The sequence below is a fragment of the Taudactylus pleione genome, unplaced genomic scaffold (genome assembly GCF_031769625.1).
Source record: "Taudactylus pleione unplaced genomic scaffold, aTauple2 ptg000154l, whole genome shotgun sequence".
Classification (NCBI taxonomy): domain Eukaryota; kingdom Metazoa; phylum Chordata; class Amphibia; order Anura; family Myobatrachidae; genus Taudactylus; species Taudactylus pleione.
Window position 1 is genome coordinate 11,319,396 of NW_028284556.1, and position 20,913 is coordinate 11,340,308.

At 44.5% G+C, this 20,913-nt stretch overlaps 1 protein-coding gene across 1 annotated transcript in view; it reads left to right on the forward strand.

Annotated features, from left to right (window-relative positions):
- VTA1 (vesicle trafficking 1) overlaps positions 1-20,913 on the forward strand; it is a 246,678-nt gene that overhangs the window by 217,562 nt on the left and 8,203 nt on the right. Inside the window, exon 7 of the mRNA XM_088474374.1 lies at positions 5,662-5,745. Within this exon, the coding sequence (XP_088330500.1) occupies positions 5,662-5,745 (84 nt within the window). The remainder of the gene's footprint in view (positions 1-5,661; positions 5,746-20,913) is intronic.

Sequence of the window (20,913 nt, forward strand, 5' to 3'; positions counted from 1 at the left end):
ATAAGGACTGCAAGAAATTAGGCAATAGTACTCCTCAGTATGAGACTCACTTCTGCTGCCATCACCAAGTGCTAATTTACAGTGCCTTCAGGCTCACCACTGCAAACATTTATCACAGAACCAGTTAACCTGGCATGCGGTTGATAGACTGCTGTGTAATATAATCAAAGGGTTAACATTCATGACACCACTAATACAGAGAAACACTGACTATAGAAGTCATCATTGCATCTCTACCCCACTATTATTTATTACTACCTATGGCACTAATATTGGAAAAAGTATTAAAGAAAAGTGAATAATTAACTCATTAGAAAGAACCTTTATTTAAAATGTGTAAGGGTTCTAGTAAAGCTTCCATTTTTAGATAATTTCTAATTTAAATGGGTTTATTTTTCTTGGGTTTTTTAGACATACATAAATTCTCCACTAATGGCTATATGTAGACGAATCTTGTAAATAATGACATGCCACGAGTTCTGTCTGTTCACATGAGTACTATTTGCCACTAGGGCACTGGGCCTGTGTCACAGGTACACGCAGTTCATGCTCGGCTGGGATTTCTCTCAGATTCGCCAGTGCAAAAATATGCAAATGTCAGCTTGAGCATTCCTCTTGTGCACTTTCGTGCCACGGACTTAACAAACCATGAGACGCCTACTTTGCATATTTGAACAATGCACTGCAGTGCTGACGGTTCCGTTAACTCCACATTGGCGCTCAATATCGGTCACAACATCAACTCCTCGAGCAGACCCTGCCTGGCACACAGCCTCCCTTGTAACTTTCTCAAAATATGGCCACTGTGGCTCCGGTGTTGCGAAAGAACGCGATTGCATGCTAAAACACGAACATGCCACCTCCTCTTTTTGCGACTTTAGGTCACTTCCCAGTCTCCACCGTGAAAAACTCATGGATTGCAGATGCTGTCTCCAGTCATAACGATGTCATGTGTAAATGTGTACGCCATCGTTCACATTGGTTCCCACTTGCACAGTAATGGTGCGTACACACGGTACGGTCAGTCAGTGATAATGATACAGCTGACTGATCTCCCTGCACCTTCCCGGTGTGCCGGGTGATCGATATCGATCATCCAGCACACCACCAACCCACCAACGACGGACCCGCGGGTCCCTATGTAACCTGGACGATATTGACCAGGTTGACATGCATGCACAGCCAATGGTCGATATCGTTATCATCCATACGTGCCCGCGCATCGCTGGTAATTGAGGGTTGGAAGGCACAAAAAGATTAACGATCTGAATGATATGTACAATGTGACCCCCCCCCCCCCCAGTGCAGCCATCCTTCCTTCCATGCACCCGCCCCAGTGCAGCCAGCCTTCCTTCCCTGCCCACGCCCCCAGTGCAGCCATCCTTCCTTCCATGCCCCCCCCCCAGTGCAGCCAGCCTTCCTTACCGCATTTTTATCGTACCATGTGTACGCACCTTAAGTGTCTACTGGACTTTTTATGCATGCGGAGTAACAAATAATCACTCAACTGTGTATTCTTCGGTACTGTGTGCACCTCTCAACCAGGCACAATTGTTATCCCTCAATCTGTGCATTGGCATAAATGTGGTAGAGGGTCTTGAGCCCTGTCAAATCTCTATATTAGGACTATCATACCGAAGCAACTTTTGATGTGATAAGCATGAATGATTATTCTCTTTTTTGTTAAAGCAGTGTTGCTCAAACTCTGTCCTCAGGACCCCACACAGTTCATATTTTACAGGTCACCTAGCAGATGCACAGGTGTAGTCATTCATTTCTGACACATTTTAAAAGATCCACAGGTGGAGCAAATTATTTCACTTTTGATTCTGTGAGAAGACCTGGTAAACCTGCTCTGCAAACCCCAGTAGTGTGTCTGACACTAAACCCACCTATTTCCTTATTCTCCGGATATCCTTCTTTTGGTATTTGTGGATATAACCAGTGGTGGTTTCTACCTAGCAGCAGCACCCCCCCCCCTCCCCCAGCAAAAATCCGCCACTGTGAGCTCCAAGTGAGACCGCACTGGCTCTGGAACTCCCGCTCACCAGCGCTAGCAGGGCAGGCACAGCAGGGAGCAGATGATGGTCTCTCTGTGTACATCTGCCCTGCTGCTTGTGTTGGCAGTGTAGTGGCTTTCTATTGGAAGCCGTGCCTGCCAGTCTTACACAGGGCTGGCAGCAGGGCCGCCATCAGGGGGGGGGACTGCCGGGCCTCCTGTCCCGGGCCCGGAGAGATAGGGGGCCCGGGTGGCAGCGACGAGGAAGAGCATCGGTGCTGCTGCATTTGTACTACTATGGAGCCGGCCGCGGCAGCCAATCAGGAGAAACCAGTCCTGATTGGCTGCCATTCCGCGAGCTGTGATTGGCTCGCGGCCAGCTCAATAGTATTCAGCTGGCTGCGAGCCAATCACAGCTTGCGGAACAGCAGCCAATCAGAAGCGGCTGCTCCTGATCAGCTGCCGTTCCGCGAGCTGTGATTGGCTCGCGGCCAGCTCAATAGTATTGAGCTGGCCACGAGCCAATCACAACTTGCGGAACAGCAGCCAGTCGGAAGCGGTTGCTTCTGATTGGCTGCCATTACGCGAGCCAATCACAGCCGGCCCCATACTTCTAATACCGTAAAGCAGATGCTTTTTCTCCGGCTGTCGCCCGGTGCATTCCGCGCCGCTGCCACCCTGGCCCCTTTCTCAGGTAAGTCTATGTTTGTGTTGGACTGGACCTGTCTTGTGCCCCTACTTGAATACAGCCAGCCTTCCCTAAGCCCTCTCCTTCCCAGCCATCCTTCCTTCCATGCCCCCCCAGTGCAGCCAGCCTTCCTTTCCTGCCCACCCCCCCCCAGTGCAGCCATCCTTCCTTCCATGCCCCCCCAGTGCAGCCAGCCTTCCTTTCCTGCCCACCCCCCTGTGCAGCCAGCCTTGTTTTCCTGCCCACCCCCCCCCCAGTGCAGCCATCCTTCCTTCCCTGCCCACCCCCCCAGTGCAGCCATCCTTCCTTCCATGCCCCCCCAGTGCAGCCAGCCTTTCTTTCCTGCCCACCACCCCAGTGCAGCCTGCCATTCTTCCCTGCCTTCCCGCCCAGTCCAGCCAGCCATCCCTCCCTGCCTTCCCGCCCAGTCCCGCCAGCCTTCCTTCCCTTCCCACTCCCCCCCCAGCGCAGCCAGCCTTCCTTCCCTGCCCACCCCCCCAGTCCAGCCATCCTTCCTTCTATGCCCCCCCCAGTCCAGCCATCCTTCCTTCCATCCCCCCCCAGTGCAGCCAGCCTTTCTTTCCCTACCCCCCTCCCCAGTGCAGCCAGCCTTTCTTTCCTGCCCACCCACCCAGTGCAGGCAGCTTTCTTTTCCTGCCCACCACCCCCCCAGTGCAGCCATCCTTCCTTCCATGCCCCCCCCAGTGCAGCCAGCCTTCCTTCCCTGCCCACCCCCCCAGTGCAGCCATCCTTCCTTCCATGCCCCCCCCCAGTGCATCCAGCCTTTCTTTCCTGCCCACCACCCCAGTGCAGCCAGCCTTCCCTCCCTGCCTCCCCCAGTGCAGTCAGCCTTCCATGCCTACCCCCCCAGTCCAGCCAGCCTTCCTTCCCTTCCCACTCCCCCAGCGCAGCCAGCCTTCCTTCCCTGCACTACCTCCCCCTTCTAGTCCAGCCAACCAGCCTGTCTTCCCTGTCCTAGTCCAGCCAGTCTTCCCTGCAGCACCCCTGTGTCTAGCCAGCCTGCCAGCCTTCTCTGCCCAGCCCCTCCCCTAGTCCAGCCGGCCTTCCCTGCCCTTTCCCCCCCCAGACCAAACCATCCTTCCATGCCCTTTGCCACCCCAATCCACTTCCCTGCCCTATGCCCCCTCATTAATATCCTGTCTTCTCTACCCTGTGCCCCCCCTCCACCATGTCTAGCCATCCCTGATTTACACACCAATTGAGGCACCATCCCCGAAGTAGCTCCACCCACATTATCCACAACTCCACCCAAGTCTGCCCTATACCCCGGGGTGCCCTGCCTATTTTGTCAGTACCGGGCCCCAAAATTTCTGATGGCATCTCTGGCTGGCAGTCTCAGGGGAGGAAACTCCTCCCCCTGTGGGACTGCCAGTCCGGAGTGTTATCAGCACAGTAAGAACTTCCAGTAGGAAGCCTGTTCTGTGCTGATCGCTGGCTGTAATGTGCAGTGTGCAACCCTAGAAGCCGTTATATTCTCCTCTATTTCTTAACAGAGCCCGGCTTCTGCGCTTGCGCAATACTAGAAACGCTGGAGTACCGGTCAGCGCTGACCTAAGCTACAGCCCCCCAGACTGCTAAAGGTAGGAGCCGCCGCTGGATATAACCATTCAGTAAGATTGCCAAAAGCATCAGTCTAAACTAAAATAACCCTGTAGTGGAACATCATCCCTTTAACAAGCTGAAAAAGAGGCGTTTCACAATTTTCAGTCCCTGTATACATGACATTGATGGCTCAAATGATTTCAGCCACTTACTTATACCTGCTACTAAACTCCCTGGTCATGCCTTCTATTGATGATTCCAAATATTGGTGACAAGAATGTATTAATGTGGTAGTCAGTCAAGTCGCTGTCACTTAATTCTCCATTCCTACTGGTCCCTCAGCACTGCATGCACAACAGGCACCGCTCGGAAGTTGGCTCCCAACTGCTCAGTGAGTGTTGGGGGTGCCTTGCGTGTGGTTGGGCTGGCATTTCCTCACCTATAGACTGTACCCCTTGTAACCACGGTAGTTACCACTGTTGATTTTGATTAATTTCAATTTCTTATTATAGGCGCAAGGAAAGTAAAATGTATCTAGCAGGTAGTTGGAATATTCTTAGAAGATTGGTTCCTTTTACTCCATAAATAACTACTTAACTTTGATTATTCTTTTGCTCATTGCTTTAAAATTGTGCCCAGTTGTTTAGCCTTTATTTACTCCCCGAAAATCATCCCAGCACACATACAGCTGCAAAGCAGATTTGCCTGTTCAGTTTTGCCCATACACTGCTACAACTTTTTGGGGTCCATTTAATTGCGGATGACACCTGCAATGTGCCTCATAAGACTGTGCGCAAAACCTGCGGTCTTGGAGCTGCCGTAAGTGTGACATATGCGCGCTCTTATGTGCAATTCTGGCATCGCTACAATTGCATCGACCCCTAACTAGTACCATAAAGATGTATTTCAGTTTTTACAATGGCATACATTTCCAATCACAGTTTTCATGTTTTGTAACTTCAGTTATTCCTGAATCATTGTGCATGGCATACCATCATCATAGGTATACTGTAGATTGTCTAAATTATAATTTGCTTATTAATATCTTACCATATGATTATATCAAATTACAATTTTTGAAAAACAATTATTTAAAAAACTGCTCATAAAAAAAAGTATATTATGTAAAGCATTTAAATTGCATAGGAATAGGAAAAGTGTGTTTCTGGACTGTCTTAAATAGGGCTTGGCACCACAGGTAATGGGGATAACCCATTAGGTTGCACTAATCATATTTGGCCTACAAATTCACTAGCATCTACTGGCATCGCTGAGGTGAGAGATGCCAAATACCTCAGAATGTCATTAGTTCCTTGAGCTTAGTTCTTAGGCATCTTTTTCTTGAATATTGGTGACAGGTCCTACTACAATATATATATTTATATATTTTACTTTCTATTTTTTTCTGTAGGTGTAGCAAGCAATGCCACTACACATCCATCGTCACAAAATATACCTGCTGTAGACCCATCTCTGTACAATGCACAAAAACAAGGTATGGATTAGTGAAGTGGGAAAAGTAGAATCTGACGGTTATTTTTGTGGTTTTACGAATGTGTAGGTATTATTTTTAGGATGTAAATTATAGCATGTAAATTTTATATCCGTACATATAACCCCTTTAAATATCTCATTTGGTTAATCCAGATATTAATCTAAGTATCTGCATATAAATTTGCTTGCGGATTTATCAAAGGTGTGTCTAAATCAGATGAGAGTATTTGGAGTACTTGTTAATAGCAAACAGCTTTAAAGTTACTTGCATGTTTCACCCTCACACTTTTACCCCTCTATTGTTTAGGGTAATCTGCTGCTTTAAGGATTATACTCGAATCTCCTGCATGCATATTTTTCCCAGTTTTTTTTAATGCTGTCCTACAAACTGTTAAACATGCCAACATTGGCATCAGAGTACATATAGGGCGGTATCCAATTAGCCCTGAACATTGTTCAGGGGCTAATGGATCTCCGCGATCATCAAAAAACGGGGATTTTTCACCGATTATCCCCGTTTTTCGCCTATGTTTTTTTCACTCTGTCCTATTATTTTGAACGAAATATTAGGATGTATCTCACGAAAACACATAGGGTCCGTGATAAGCTCGCAGACCTATGTGTTTTCACCTTTTCTGGGGTGAAAAAAACGGCACTTATCGTGAAATATTTTTCAGGACACATCAGGTCCCGAAAAATATCCATGATAAGTGCGTTGCTGGGCAGCACTTCGGGACTAATAGGATAGCCCCGCCACGATCAATTAGCAGTGCTACTTTAGCGCTGCTAATTGGATACCCCCATAGTATTCATATATATAACACACATCTTCAGAAATGGAGAGAATCATTTACTGCAGAAATGTATTATGAGTAATTTTTTGTTTCTTGTATATGTTATTAAAATGCCTTGTAGGCACATTCCTAAGATGTTCAACCTGTCCTTAAGTAAGAGTTTCCATACCACTTATTAATGACATTGCTTGCCTTTAGACTTTTCAGGTGTGCTTCCTTAAGGTGATTTCCATATATTTTTTTTCTCTTGGCTTTCCATGTGGTGCTGTGTTCAAAGATACTTGTATCTGCCTTTAAGAACCCCCTTCTCTAAATAGCCTTCCCCAGCCATCTTAAATAAACAGTCCACATATCTTTGATGTGAAAACCTTGTTCACACAGCTTTTATGCTCCACAAATAGACTTTTCATTTTTAATTATAAAACTTTATTTTAAAAGTTCCTTTACAGTGGCAAACGCAGGATTTTTAAAGAGGAGCTCCATTTTATACTGTGTGTGTGTCTGTATATATATGTATGTAGCATACATACACACTGCTTACACACACATAGCATACATACAAACACATCGTACATACAGTACACACACACAGCATACATACACACATACAGTACACACACATAGCGTACGCACGTTCATACATCAGTACACACACACAGTATACCTACAGACAGCATACATACATACATACAGTACACACACAGCATACATACATACAGTACACACACACAGCATACCTACACATAGCATACGTACATACATACAGTACACACAGCATACTTACACATACAGTACGTACAGTACACACAGCATACCTACACATAGCGTACATACAGTACACACACACAGCATACCTACACATAGCGTACATACAGTACACACACAGCATACCTGCACATAGCATACATACAGTACACACAGCATACCTACAGATAGCGTACGTACATACAGTACACACACAGAATACCTACACGTAGCATACATACATACAGTACACACACACAGCATACATAAAGTACCCATATAGCATTCCTACACATAGCGTGCATACATACATACAGTACACACACAGTTTACCTACACATAGCGTACGTACGTACGTACGTACGTACATACAGTACACACACAGCATACTTACACATAGCGTATGTACGTACATACATACAGTACACACACACAGCACACCTACACATAGTATACATACAGTACACACACACAGCATACCTACACATAGCGTACATACAGTACACACACAGCATACCTACACATAGCGTACATACAGTACACACACCGCATACCTACACATAGCGTACATACATAAAGTACCCATACAGCATTCCTACACATAGCGTGCGTACATACATACAGTACACACACAGTTTACCTACACATAGCATACGTACGTACGTACATACAGTACACACACAGCATACTTACACATAGCGTATGTACGTACATACATACAGTACACACACACAGCACACCTACACATAGCGTACATATAGTACACACACAGCATAACTACACATAGCGTACATACATACAGTACACACACAGCATACCTACACATAACGTACGTACATACATACAGTACACACAGCACACCTTCACACAGCATACCTACACATAGTGTACGTACTTGCGTACATACAGTACACACACAGCATACCTACACATAGCAAACATACATACAGTACACACACACAGCATACCTACACATAGCGTACATACAGTATACACACACAGCATACCTACACATAGCGTACATACAGTATACACACACAGCATACCTACACATAGCGTACGTACAGTACATACACAGCATACCTACACATAGCATATATACAGTACACACACCGCATACCTACACATAGCGTACATACAGTACACACACAGCATACCTACACATAGCATATATACAGTACACACACAGCATACCTACACATAGCGTACATACAGTACACACACAGCATACCTACACATAGCATATATACCGTGCACACAGGGCATACCTACACATAGCATACGTATATACAGTACACACAGCATACCTACACATAGTGTAGGTACATACATACAGTACACATACATAGCATATACTACTTACAAGAGGACTGAGGAGGAGGAGACTCACTGCCGCAGCTAGGCTCCCATTACAGTTGGTGTGTGATCAGACTTGGAGCTGCTGTGCATGCGCTCCCTCGGCTGTCTGTATCTAGTCCAGAGAGCTATTCCGATCAGAGCTCTCTGCCTGAAGCTGGGTACACACCTATACAATCACACATTCGTTGTGACGGATCAGTCGTCAATGCTCCTGGTCGGAAGTGCCGATCACAATTTTGATGCGCGCGTACACACATATACAATCCAATGTGCGACCTTCGATCCCACGCTGCCGAAATATCGCAAGGAAATGATTGTACCAGCATACACATTTTCCCGATTTCAGGCTGTGCTAACAGTGGCTGTAGCTAAAATTAACATAATGGGCAGGAAGGGGGTGCTATTATGAGACCAAAACAAACCTACGTGAATATTTTCCTGGCAGTATAGGTGGTGGGGTAAAGGTTTTAAGGTAAAGGACATATCCTTGTGTCCACTATCAATTGCAGTACTATACAGCCCAGCAAGTTGTGGAACCTATACACTCCAGCAAACCAAGCCTTGCAGTATAAGTGATGGGGAAAAGGTAAAAAAATGGAGAATATGTACATGAAGAGGAGCGTGGCACACAGAATGCTTCCTGAACTTCCTGAATTTAATTATGCACTCCGAGAGAGGCAGCCCCAGGTTTGTTGTATAATCGTAAGAACGGTGAAAGGCGCATACACACAGCACTTTTGGTGCGACCACTCCGTCGAATCAGATGAAAATTAAACCGCACAGAAGATGCGATCCTCCGATATGACCAGTTTTCTTCCGACAAAACAGGATCGAACGTGCGTACACACTCTTTCGATATCGAATGAACGGCTTGAAATCGAAAGAACGGGCCGATGATTGTATAGATGTGTACCCAGCTTGAGGAGCTAATGCACATGTGCTGCAGCTCCAATCGCGGCGGCGGGTGGCCTGCTAACACTGCAGAGACAAGGTTGTCTCCGTCTTTGAAAAAAAAAATTTAACTGTTTTGATAGTTCAGGCATGGTCGGTCTTACCAAATACTAACAGGATGTAGAGAAAATAGTATCATTTTCTGCAAATTTATTAGGACACATCTAAGTCTGAGCTTCTGATCAGACAATGAAGTGCAGTCTAGGTGAATGTAAAGTTTAAGTAGCACAAACACTAATACAAACTACTGTACACATTAAGTGGAATATCCTTGATGAAAAGGATGCACAGTAAGAGATCATTTCAAGCAGTTGCAGGCAAAACTGGTAAAAATGTTAGCATACAGTATCTGTAACGTCAATGGTAAGTAGTTGAGACCAACTCATGGTTTTATCTGTGTACTTAAAAATAATAACAAATCCGAGGGAAAATTATAGAACATCAGTGGATAAAAAACATAAAAGGGTGGTGGTGGGGGAGCTTTCTAGACACATAGAACATTGGAATGATATAGTAGTGTCTTTTTCCTCCTGATTGGTGAACCTCCTATGATATTTTTCCATCCGTGCTTACAGGGTCTTGTAAGCACTGTAGAAATATGACCTCACGCTTGGCTCTGGTTCTGTAGAGTTTTGGATATGTGCCACTTCTAATGGGAAGTAATCTGTTTTCTCTGAGCTTGCCCTAGATTATGTCATGATGTCTTGACGTTTCTACTAGAAGAATTACACATACTATTGTATTTAAATAATCCTTTTCTTCAATTATGCGACGAGAAGCGTAACAACATTGTACATTTTAGAAGTTTAGCTTTTTAAAATGAATAAAGTCCATGCCATTGGCCAAGTATGACTTGCGTACTTCAGGTAGACATTTAAGGGCTGATGCAGAATTGAACATATGCCGGTTTCCAAAACATATTTTACTTTTGCACCAAACATTTTCTGGAACCAAACACAAACATATGCAGGTACGCGTGATGCAGAGTCACGTGCACAAAATTAATGAAAATTGAAAAAAAACATTTCCTGGCATTTGCTCTTCAGCTGCAGTGAGACAGGGCTGTATGAGTGGGGAATACTTTCTAGGGTCTGCATTGTGGACACCAGAGATTTGGGTAAGTGTAAGGTCACTTAAGACTTGGGGATCTACATGTAAAACGACCACAAGTAATATCACCTTCAGCTGTACCATATGGTAAATGCATTGGTGGTGGCGGCTCTGAATTTGTACCTGAACCTAAGATCCTTCCATCATATCACCTGCAAAAATGGGGCTACTCACTACTTGAACACTTGTTGATTTGGTACATGTGCAGAGTGCGAAGACAGCAAGATGTGTTGCATAAACTGTTAGTTTCATCATCCCCAGTGCTAAAAGTGGGACTTTAAAAGTGGGGGTATCGAAATTTTAAGATTCTACTTTGCCTATATGTGGTTTCTCTGCAGTGGCGTAACTAGGGTTTTGGGAGCCCGCGGCAAGATGAAAATGGCGCCTCCCCCCACTTTGTGCGTGCAGTGTAGGCATGTACCAGAAAGTGGTCGTTGCCACATGCTACAAGGGGCGTGTACACTAAAAAATGGTGGCGCGTTGACGTGATACACCATCATTTTTCATCACTCTGGTAACATTCCTTACCATTCCATATGCACCTTAATGCCCCCAGTAGTAGTGCCCCTTATGCAATGCCCACAATAGTAGTGCCCCTTATACAGTATGCCCAGTAGTGCCCCTTATACAGTACGCCCAGCGGTGCCACTTATACAGTGCCCCCCAGTAGTGCCCCTTATACAATGCCTCTTATACAGTGCCCCCAGTAATGCCCCTTATACAAAGCCCCTTATACAGTGCCCCCAGTAGTGCCCCTTACATATAAAACACACAGACACAAACAATACACAATACTTACCCACTGCAGGAGCTGGAAGGCGGAGCTCATGAGTGAGCTCCAGCCTGGTTGCGGCCCTTGGTGCAGCAGCCAATGAGAGTCTGTCTTACTCTTATTGGCTGCTAAAACAAACAGCGGTCCACACTGCACGCTGAAACCACAGTGCCACAGTGTCTCTCCAGGCCTCAGGATCCCTCCGGCTCCAGCCCACAGACACCTTCTTTTGTATCTTCTGGCTGCCCCTCCTCCTCTTCAAGCCACCGCTCAACTCCACAGCATTGCGACGTCATGATGTCACACCTGCCTAACTATAATAACCAAGAAAACTTTAATGCACCAGGTCCCGGACTCCCAGATCCAGTACACGCCTGCCCCTGCTGATCACCACTGCGGCGCAGGCAACGGTGCCTGGAAGTGATGGTATGTCATACCGCCATATACCGCCCCACTTCCAGCACAGATCAGACAAATATATATATATATATACATTCTGAACATCATCAATTTCTACCACACTTGAGTTACTAGATTATTCCTTTAAAAGAGGACACATACAATAGGAAGTACACAGATTCTGTGGCTGGCTGACTTCAAGTTTGCATTTCATCTGGTTTTAGTCAGCCATGTGTTTTCTTTTAAAGGTAGCCATAATGAAGGGATAGTAATGGGGGTGAATCCATTTGACCTAAACCACCGGTTCAGCTGAAGAGCAAAATAAACCCCTACCTAAGCTGATTGGTTGGTGATATATATCTCACAATTTTATGTCACATCATGCTTTGATACATATGCCCCTAAGATGCATGTTAGAGCAAAAAAATTTGAAAAAAGATGCTCAGCACAAGCTGAGTGGCACGGGACCTGGCGCTCCAAGAAGGATTGTTTGGCACAACCGCGGTAATAGTGTATGAGGACTAGATCCTGCCTTTGGTGTTTCCACTGCTTTTATGTCTAAGTACATTAATTTGCATATGTACGGACAACTCTGTAGCTCTTTCAGTACTATTTCTGTTTAATATAGCTGCATACTTATTGTAATGTGCATGCCATCCATTACAGTTTGAGTTAGATGTAATCTAAAAAGGGTGGTTGATTAGACTCCCCCTGAACTTTTCTCAGCTGTGTCTGAATTTCCTTATACCTACTGTATACCTTTCCAACTGCTCCTGAAGTCTGCCATGTACTGTCCTTCTCTTTGCTAAAATGTTTTGTGCAATGATAAAATGCACAAAGACTCTCCCTCCTATTAGCAATGTTAGCTGATTGACTCTATTGACAACAATAAGCATAAAGTAATGCTAAACAAATGCCAAATATTCCCTTGTTTTAAGTTTTTTTGTGATATTCTTCAAGTCTGTGTAAAAAATCAGCTTAAGTAACCTTCTTCAAATCCATCACAAATATCTGTCTGTAGCTGGTATTTGCTTCCCCAAGCTAAGATGGGATGTAGTCAGCATCCTGGCGTGCGGGATGCCAACGGTCAAACTACCGGCTCCAGTATCCCGAACGCCAGCATCCCGAAATACGTATCGGGAGTTAGGTGGAGGGTTAGGTTTAGGCCCTAGGGGTCAGTTAGAGTTAAGCACTAAGGGGGTAAGGTTAGGTTTAGGGTGCAGGGAGGGGGAGGTTAGGTTTTGGTACCTTGGAGGTAGGGGTAAGGGTTAGCGTTGGGGTACTTTCCGGGTAGTGTCTGTATTTTGACTGTCGGAATGCCGCTGTCAGTATTCAACAGCAGAGAAAGAAAACCATAGATAATTGTTTCTTGCTTGTAAACTATGGCTTAAATACTTAAATCTCAGTGTATCAGTGTAGTGGTCAGATATTTTATTTCAATTAAATCTATTATGTCTGTATATTGCTAAATAACCAGTGTTTATTCTATGTAACATTTAAAACAGTGGTATCAAACTCGGGCCCTCCAGCTGCAGTGGAACTACACATCCCAGCATGCAGTGCCACAGTTTTGCTATTAGGGCATGCTGGGATATGTGGTCCCACGAAAGCTGAAGGGCCCGAGTTTGACACCACTGATTTAAAGGAATGAAAAGTCTCGTATGGGTTGTATATATGGTAGTTTTCTCCACTTTTTTTTTTTGTATATAAAGTCATGTACGTCATCGTGAGATCTGTCATGCCAAGTGGACATGTTACGTGACGCACAGCACAGATTAGAAAAATGGTTATCAGATTGTGCCCTACTGCATAATTTTCTCCTTTCAGTTCTCATCAGAGTATCCAGCCGTCCTGAGAGTTGATGTGTGTTTTTTTGGTATAACAATCTGAACCACATGTGAGTTTTACAATGAACTTAGCAGAGAGTGCATCAAATTATACTCTGATTTTTCCCTTTGTGCTGCATTGAAACTATTGTGCAAAATAAATGCACCTTTGCGCTGCTCCTTCTTCTAAATCCAAATCTAGCCTACCTTACTTTTGCTATAGTATTCAAATATAAAATATAGGGCCAAATATAATAGAGTGAGAGTTCAGAAAATGTGAGAGAAAACGCACACTTTTTAAATTCGGCTAATGTAACAGAGGGCCTGATTCAGAGCCGGACGCTCTGAACGAGCGCCCGCTCTGAATCAGGGCATTTTTTTATTTTATTTTTTGGAGCGTCCTCCTGGACGCTCGCATAGCTGTGGGTTACCACCCACAGCTTATGCGAGCGTCCATGATGATGGTCGCGATGGTCAAGACCATCACGACCATCGGGCTTGCGACGAGACCCTGCAGTAGGGTCTTGGTGACCGCAAGCCCTGGAGTGATTTTGGCTCTATCAGAGCCAAAATCACTCCCACTGAAATCACTAGTGATGTCAGTGGGGCCGGACCCAGACGGTAGGCGTTCCCATGGGAACGCCTCCGTCTGGCAGGCATGCCCACCAAAGGGGGCGTGCTGTCACTCAACATTGACAGCATGCCCCCTTTGGTGCGAGACCCGGAGCGACAGCTTGGCTGTCACTATCTGGGTCTCGCGCATGCGCACGACGGAGCTCCCTCCGTCGTGCGCATGCGCACTAGGGCACCATCGACCCGCTTGCGAGCGGGTCTGAATCAGGCCCAGAGACCGAGAAAATGCAAACTTTCATTTTTCAAACTCAAAAAACTCTCACTATTTAAGCTCTCATCTAGATGTTTTGCCATTTTGAATATACAACTGGAACAATGTAATAGTGTGAAAGCTTACTGCTAAACTCTCACATTTTCTAAACTCTCACCCTATTACATTTGGCCCATAGGATGCATTTCTGAGCAGAGAATCCAGCTAAGAATTCATGTACTTTGTTAAAGGCCTTATCTTCATTTCTAAGGGGATATGTACTAAGCTCTGGAAAGTGATAAATTGGCGAGTGATAAACTACTAACCAATCAACTTCTAACTGTCATGTTACAGGCTGTGTTTGAAAAATGACAGCTAGGAGCTGATTGGTTGGCACTTTATCACTCTCCAAGACTTAAGGTGCGTACACATGGTACGATATCGATGAACGATAACGATATATTGTTCATATCGTTCATTTTTATGCAGTGAACGACCAACGATAACGCATTCCCGCATGAAAGATAACGATATCTATGATCATCCATACATGCAGGCCAACTTGCACGATATTGTCAACTTTGCCTGTTCAAAGATCTGGCAGGATGACTCACTGAAAGATATTTTTCAAGTCGTTGGTGGTACAGATCATACCGTGTGTATGCAGCTTTAGTACATAGACCCCTAAATCTGAATTATATTTGACTTTTATTTTGTAAGAACTCACACTTTGTGAATTGGTTTGCTGCTGCAGTTGATACAGTAATGTATTTATTTTACATCTTTTTGTATTGTTTTGTTTTGTTAGATTTCAGTTTAGACCGTTTCAAAGGCACAGTAAACTTTGTCAGCTATTTGGATTTTTCTCTAAATGCAGAAGAGCCATAGGGCATTTTTGCTGAGAATATTTGCACACTGTAGAATTGAAATCCATTGAGGGTGACGGGCATCATACCCAATTCACATACAGTGACTACTCATTGTGGTAAATAGGTTAATGTTTTGCCTACAAAGATTAAAAATGCCTCTTCGTTATGAAACCATAAAGTTAATTGAGAAAAATGGAGGATTATAATGACATGGATCCACCTGTGATTGGTTGTGTTGACTTTAGTGGAGAAGCAAAAAAAAAATCTTTGCTTCCTAGATGGCTACATGACTTTACTACTATATATGTGTATGTCGATCAGTGTACTGGGTATAAGTGTTTTGTTTTTTTAAGATAAAACCAACATCTATCATACTAACATAACAAAAAAAATCTCACTAAGTTCGAACATGCTAATAGGGGCAGAGCAGCACATCATAGCTGATAGCAAAATGAAGGGTTCGGCGATACCACTAAAAGCTCTGGATGACTGCTCTGAGGGGGGAATAGCGGCACCGATGCCCCTCATCTCAGCGTCCCGCATCTGCTGCAACCCCTGAATACCATAATATTTCTTTTCTTTCTGGAACTGTGGATCTTTGCAAAATACACACACACACCCCAGTTACTAGCTCTTATTCTTGTTTCTCACTTAGCTCCTATTGTTTTGTCCCATGCATGTATGCTTCCCACACATTTACAGGAATGCTGGCTTCTACAGTTAATGGAATGTTATTCTGCCACATTGCTTTTGTTTTATTTAATATTTTCCTTTATAAACAGTAACAGAGCTCCAGCTGTCCTGCAGCAGCTGGTCAATTTAAATGGCAGATGGATATTTGAAATGTAGATGGCAAACTTTTCTTGTGTGGTCTCCATCAGTGGCGTAACTAGGGGGGAGTAAAGCAGGGCATGAGCCCTGGGCGCTGTGTTGGACCCGGCGGGAGAGTTTGTTGTTCTCTGGCTGTCATCGTTTTGCTGCTGCCGGCATTACAATGAGTCACACTGACTCATTATATGCCCTTGCATTGCCCGCCGCCAGTGCAGCAGCCGCTGCCCACACACAGTGATTGACAGTCCAGACACGGCCAGAGGAGGAGGGGCCGCTCACTCTTCTCCCCTTTCTTCAGCTCCTCCCCCAGAGTGACAGAGCCTGGCTTACAAGAGTCCGTGCCAGGCTGGAGGGACAGGAGGGGCCACGCTCTCCTCTCCTCAGCTGCTCCACTTTCCACTTTGTTCTCCAGCTTCCTCTCTGAGGCTGTGCTTGGGCGCTGGGGATCTGACGTCATGATCTGTGACTGTGCCTGGCGTTAAGTCCAAGGACGAGCTGCCATCCACACGCTGCAGTTCTGGGTCCAGGTAAGAAAATTTAAATACTGTATATTTGTCAGTTACTGGCTGTTACCCACTCCCTGTCACGCAGTGCTATTACCCTCTCGCTGACACCCTCTCCCTGTCACTCTGTGCTTTCACCTTCTCCCTGGCACCAAGTGCTGTCACCCTCTTCCTGAATATGTATGTTTTGGTATAATTGTAGCTTAGCACCCTGGGTGGTCCTGCTGTATAGGGGCCCTATAACACTTCATATATTTTCATGTGGGGACCTATGTGTGTATTTAATTATTTTTCATGTGGGGGCCTGTGTGTGTTTTTTGTCTGCAAAGTCTATATGTCATATTTTCCCGTTGGGGCTAATGTGTTTTTTTAGGGGGGGGGGGTTTTGCATGCAAAGCCTGTGTGTTTTATTATATTCATGTGGGGGCCTATGTGTTTTTTTTTTTCGTGTAACACCATGAGTTACTGCACTCTGTTACACCAACCATAGTGATGCCACTGAGTATAGTATTAAATTATTACCATATGTATATAAAGCTGGTCTTTTGATCTACAGATTCTCTTTTGGGAATCCAGTTCATGTGTCCCCCTAGTGGCAGCTTGTGCCGTTGCAGTGTTGAGGGCACATGAGCCGCAGGCAATGAAAGAGCCCGGCGGCCAGCACAATAACATTTTATATTGTGCCAGCACAGCATGTGTGGCATCATGACGTTGCGTACCCTGGATCAGAGAGAAGCTGAGTCAGAGCCACCTGCGAACAGGAGCAGCAGCTTCAGTAGACAGCAGAGGAGGTAAGTGTACGCTGTGCTGTTCTGGAAAGACAGGGGTTGGGTGGGGCCCAGGCTTGAGATGGGGTGACACAAGGGATAAAGCTGAAGACATGAGGCTGGTTTGACACAAGAGGATGTGCTTGAGAGAAACAGGATGATGGGGCTGAGAGACATGGGGGGGAAATTTGGCACTACTGCGTGTCCCATCACTCCATCCCTGACTTCTGTCTGTCACAACACTCCATTCCCGACTCCTGTAACTTCCACTCCATATCCATCACCAGTACGTCTCTCAGATTTCAGTATGTTCAACCACTTTGTCTCTGCCACATGTGCACTCTCTACCTGAGTGATGAGAAACCGTGACGTATCATGTTGACACCACCCCATTTTTCAGTGACCATGCCCCTTGTGGCATGTGGCCACCCCATTTGTTGGAGCACATGCCTTAGGGGTGCGCACACAGTTGGGGGGGGGGTGTCACCATTTTTGTCTTGCCCTGGGCACCAAAGACACTAGTTACGTCTGGTCTCCACCCTTTAAGAGAATGCTGTTCAACATCCTAAACAAAGTTAACATTTTTATTAATATTTTTAAGGTACTATAAAGTAACAACAGCTCTGAACATTGAATATATACTGTATAGTAACAGTATAACATGTCATATAATTACAATATAATGTAATGCACATTGACATATCTTAGCAGGGGTAAACAGAATTTCTAGAGGAGGATTTACAAATGCTTCATGGTAGAGCGAGTTTATCCAGCGTTAGGGCATCTCACTGTATCTTGTAGGGTATGCATTGGACAGTTGCATGAAGGGTAAGGCAGTTCAGGCGAGGCATATTCATTGTATTAGAAATTAGAGTCTATGAAGGAGACAAAAGGTAAGGAGCTCCAGTAGCATGCACAGTGCTAAGGGCAGCCCAAGAGGAAATAGGGCCCGTTCCGTGTGATCTTTCATACTGAATGGAAGGATGAACTGGGAAGAAGAGCAATTCAAGGATTATTTGATAACTGTCTTCTTTTATTTTTTTGTGTAAAATTATGAATTAGGAATAATATTAATCTTTATTACTTCTTACCGATTTCCGAGAGAGAGAGAAAAAGAATATGAATATATATATATATATATATATATATATATATATATATATATATATATATATATATATTGGGGCATTGACAGAATTTTCAGATTTTGGCCTCTGTTCACCACCACAATGGTTTTGAAATGAAACAAACAAGATGTGCTTTAACTGCAGACTTTCAGATTTAATTTGAGGGTAATTACATCCAAATCAGGTGAACTGTGTAGGAATTACAACAGTTTCAATATGTGCCTCCCACTTATTAAGGGGCCAAAAGTAATGGGACTATCAACTCAAAAGCTATTTCATGGACAGGTGTGGGCTATTCCCTCGTTATTTCATTATCAATTAAGCAGGTAAAAGGTCTGGAGTTGATTCTAGGTGTGACATTTGCATTTGGAATCAGTTGCTGTCAACTCTCAATATGAGATCCAAAGAGCTGTCACTATCAGTGAAGCAAGCCATCATTAGGCTGAAAAATCAAAACAAACCCATCAGAGAGATAGCAAAAACATTAGGTGTGGCCAAATCAACTGTTTGGAACATTCTTAAAAAGAAAGAACGCACTGGAGAGCTCAGCAACACCAAAAGACCCGGAAGACCACGGAAAACAACTGTGGTGGATGACAAAATAATTATTTCCCTGGTGAAGAAAAAGCCCTTCACAACAGTTGGCCAAATCAAGAACACTCTCCAGGAGGTAGATGTTTATGTGTCAAAGTCAACAATCAAGAGAAGACTTCACAAGAGTGAATATAGAGGGTTCACCACAAGATGCAAACCATTGGTGAGCCACAAACACAGGAAGACCAGATTAGAGTTTGCCAAACAACATCTAAAAAAGCCATTACAGTTCTGGAACAACATCCTATTGACAGATGAGACAAAGATCAACTTGTACCAGAGTGATGGGAAGAGAAGAGAAGGAAAGGAACTGCTCATGATCCAAAACAGACCACCTCATCAATGAAGCATGGTGGTGGTAGTGTCATGGCGTGGGCATGTATGGCTGCCAATGGAACTGGTTCCCTTGTATTTATTGATGATGTGACTGCTGGCAAAAGCAGCAGAATGAATTCTGAAGTGTTTCGGGCAATATTATATGCTCATATTCAGTCAAATGCTTCAGAACTCATTGGACGGCGCTTCACAGTGCAGATGGACAATGACCCGAAGCATACTGCAAAAGCAACCAAAGAGTTTTTTAAGGCTAAAAAGTGGAATGTTATGCAATGGCCAAGTCAATCCTCTGACCTGAATCCGATTGAGCATGCATTTCATGATGAAGACAAAACTGAAGGGAAAATGCCCCAAGAACAAGCAGGAACTGAAGACATTTGCAGTAGAGGCCTGGCAGAGCATCACCAGGGATGAAACCCAGCATCTGGTGATGTCTATGCGTTCCAGGCTTCAGGCTGAAATTGCCTGCAAAGGATTTGCAACAAAGTATTAAAAATTGAAAGTTTAGATTTAGGATTGTTTAGTTTGTCCCATTACTTTTGGTCCCTTAAAAAGTGGGAGGCACATATAGAAACCGTTGTAATTCCTACACCGTTCACCTGATTTGGATGTAATTACCCTCAAATTAAATCTGAAAGTCTACAGTTAAAGCCCATCTTGTTTGTTTCATTTCCAAGCCATTGTGGTGGTGAATAGAGGCCAAAATATGAAAATTCTGTCAATGTCCCAATATTTATGGACCTGACTGTATATATATATATATATATATATATATATATATATATATATATATTTATATTAGCACAGTCTATCCTTGTTCTTTTGCTTTGCTGCTTATGGTTATTTGAGGACCTCCTTGAGTTGATAAATTTATTTTTGTATTATTATTCACTATTAACCAGTACCAGTGAAGCGCCCAAACTACAGTATTCTTCTCTCTGTAAATAGTGATGGAGAGGTAAGTGGAGATTTGATGGAAAGGTTTGTTTTAGTGTACATTTGAAACCAGTGGAAAGTCTCACTTTGCAAGGGAGTGAGGTAACCAGGATGGAGGTGAAGTTGTGGGACAGAGGGCCTTATTCAGACCTGTTCGCAAGCAGCCGCTCGCTCGTACGCGGCCGATATTATGCATTTGCACATGCGTATGCATCGCAGTGCGCGTGCTCGATCTAGTTTGAGCGATCAGGAAGCGCTCGCTCGCCCAGCAAAGACAGCCCAGTGGAATGAGTGACAGGAGAGGCCGTTTGTGGGTGGTAACAAGGGCAGGGCAGTAGTAACAGGGGTGTGGAGGTGCGGACTTGGGCGTGCCTGACTGTTTCAATTCCATTTCAGAGGCATGCATAATTACCAGGCAGAGTCAGAGT